We start from the raw sequence: 1,286 nt of genomic DNA on the forward strand, positions 1-1,286 counted from the left end.
ACCAATCAATCAACCAACCAACCAACCAACCAATCAATCATCCAACCAATCAATCAACCAACCAACCAACCAACCAATCAACCAACCAACCAACCAAACAATCAAACAATCAACCAACCAACCAATCAATCAACCAACCAACCAACCAACCAACCAAACAATCAAACAATCAACCAACCAACCAATCTTATTTCCCTGCATACTTGCATACATGTTTGGTGTATGTTCTTTTCTCTTTAAAATTAACACATTTTGTTAATTTTCCTCATTTCCACAGTTTTCTGGTCATCATTCACTTTGATCAGGCTCCATAAAGAACCAGTCAGTCCAGTTACCTGGATAACTGGTACCATCTGACAATTCATACGTTACATTAAGCTGTTTTAAACAGACTGAATGCAAACAGGAAGTGATGTCACCTTCAGAAGGTTCCCTGAAGTCTGTCGTTCCTCCGCGGGACGGTCCATCTCTAAAGCGACCCACTGCTCCTCCTCCTCCTCCGCTTCCTCCCCCCCGTCTGTCGCCAGGACGACTGCCGGTACCTCGACTCCGCCCCCCCATGTAGTCGTCCTCTCTGAAACCTGCAGAACGACAGCTGAGTCAGCAGAACGACAGCTGAGTCAGCAGAACGACAGCTGAGTCAGCAGACAGACAGCTGAGTCAGCTGACAGACAGCTGAGTCAGCAGACAGACAGCTGAGTCAGCAGACAGACAGCTGAGTCAGCAGACAGACACCTGAGTCAGCAGAACGACAGCTGAGTCAGCAGACAGACAGCTGAGTCAGCAGAACGACACCTGAGTCAGCAGAACGAAAGCTGAGTCAGCAGACAGACAGCTGAGTCAGCAGAACGACAGCTGAGTCAGCAGACAGACAGCTGAGTCAGCAGAATGACAGCTGAGTCAGCAGACAGACAGCTGAGTCAGCAGAATGACAGCTGAGAGTGACCATGAGGTGACTGAGGTGAAAGGCATGATGGGAGAAAAGAGGAGGATCATTTCTCCTTTATTTCTGCTGACGCAGCTGATTTAACTTTTAATTTAATCATAAGTTTAACTTGAGAACAGTTTATAAATGTTACCTGAATTATTTCATCAATTCTTTTAGATTTCAAAACAAAACTCTGAAACATTTTCTCTAACTCTGTGTTTCTTTCACATGAACGAACTGCCGCCAAGTTTTCACTTTGTTTCAACTTCCTCCTGCTCTCTGATTGGCTGCGGCCCAGCCAGCAGGGCTCTGATTGGCTGCGGCCCAGCCAGCAGGGCTCTGATTGGCTGCGGCCCAG

General features: G+C 47.0%; 1 protein-coding gene across 1 annotated transcript in view; it reads right to left on the reverse strand.

Annotated features, from left to right (window-relative positions):
- LOC106537009 (eukaryotic translation initiation factor 4H) overlaps window positions 1-581 on the reverse strand; it is a gene marked incomplete at its 5' end in the record, with an annotated part of 2,910 nt that extends 2,329 nt beyond the window's left edge. The window contains 1 exon segment of the mRNA XM_014034372.1: window positions 420-581. Coding sequence (XP_013889826.1) covers window positions 420-581 — 162 coding nt within the window.
- Window positions 582-1,286: the final 705 nt, after the last annotated feature.

The sequence above is a fragment of the Austrofundulus limnaeus genome, unplaced genomic scaffold (assembly GCF_001266775.1).
Source record: "Austrofundulus limnaeus strain Quisiro unplaced genomic scaffold, Austrofundulus_limnaeus-1.0 Scaffold2082, whole genome shotgun sequence".
In the NCBI taxonomy this organism is placed as follows: Eukaryota; Metazoa; Chordata; class Actinopteri; order Cyprinodontiformes; family Rivulidae; genus Austrofundulus; species Austrofundulus limnaeus.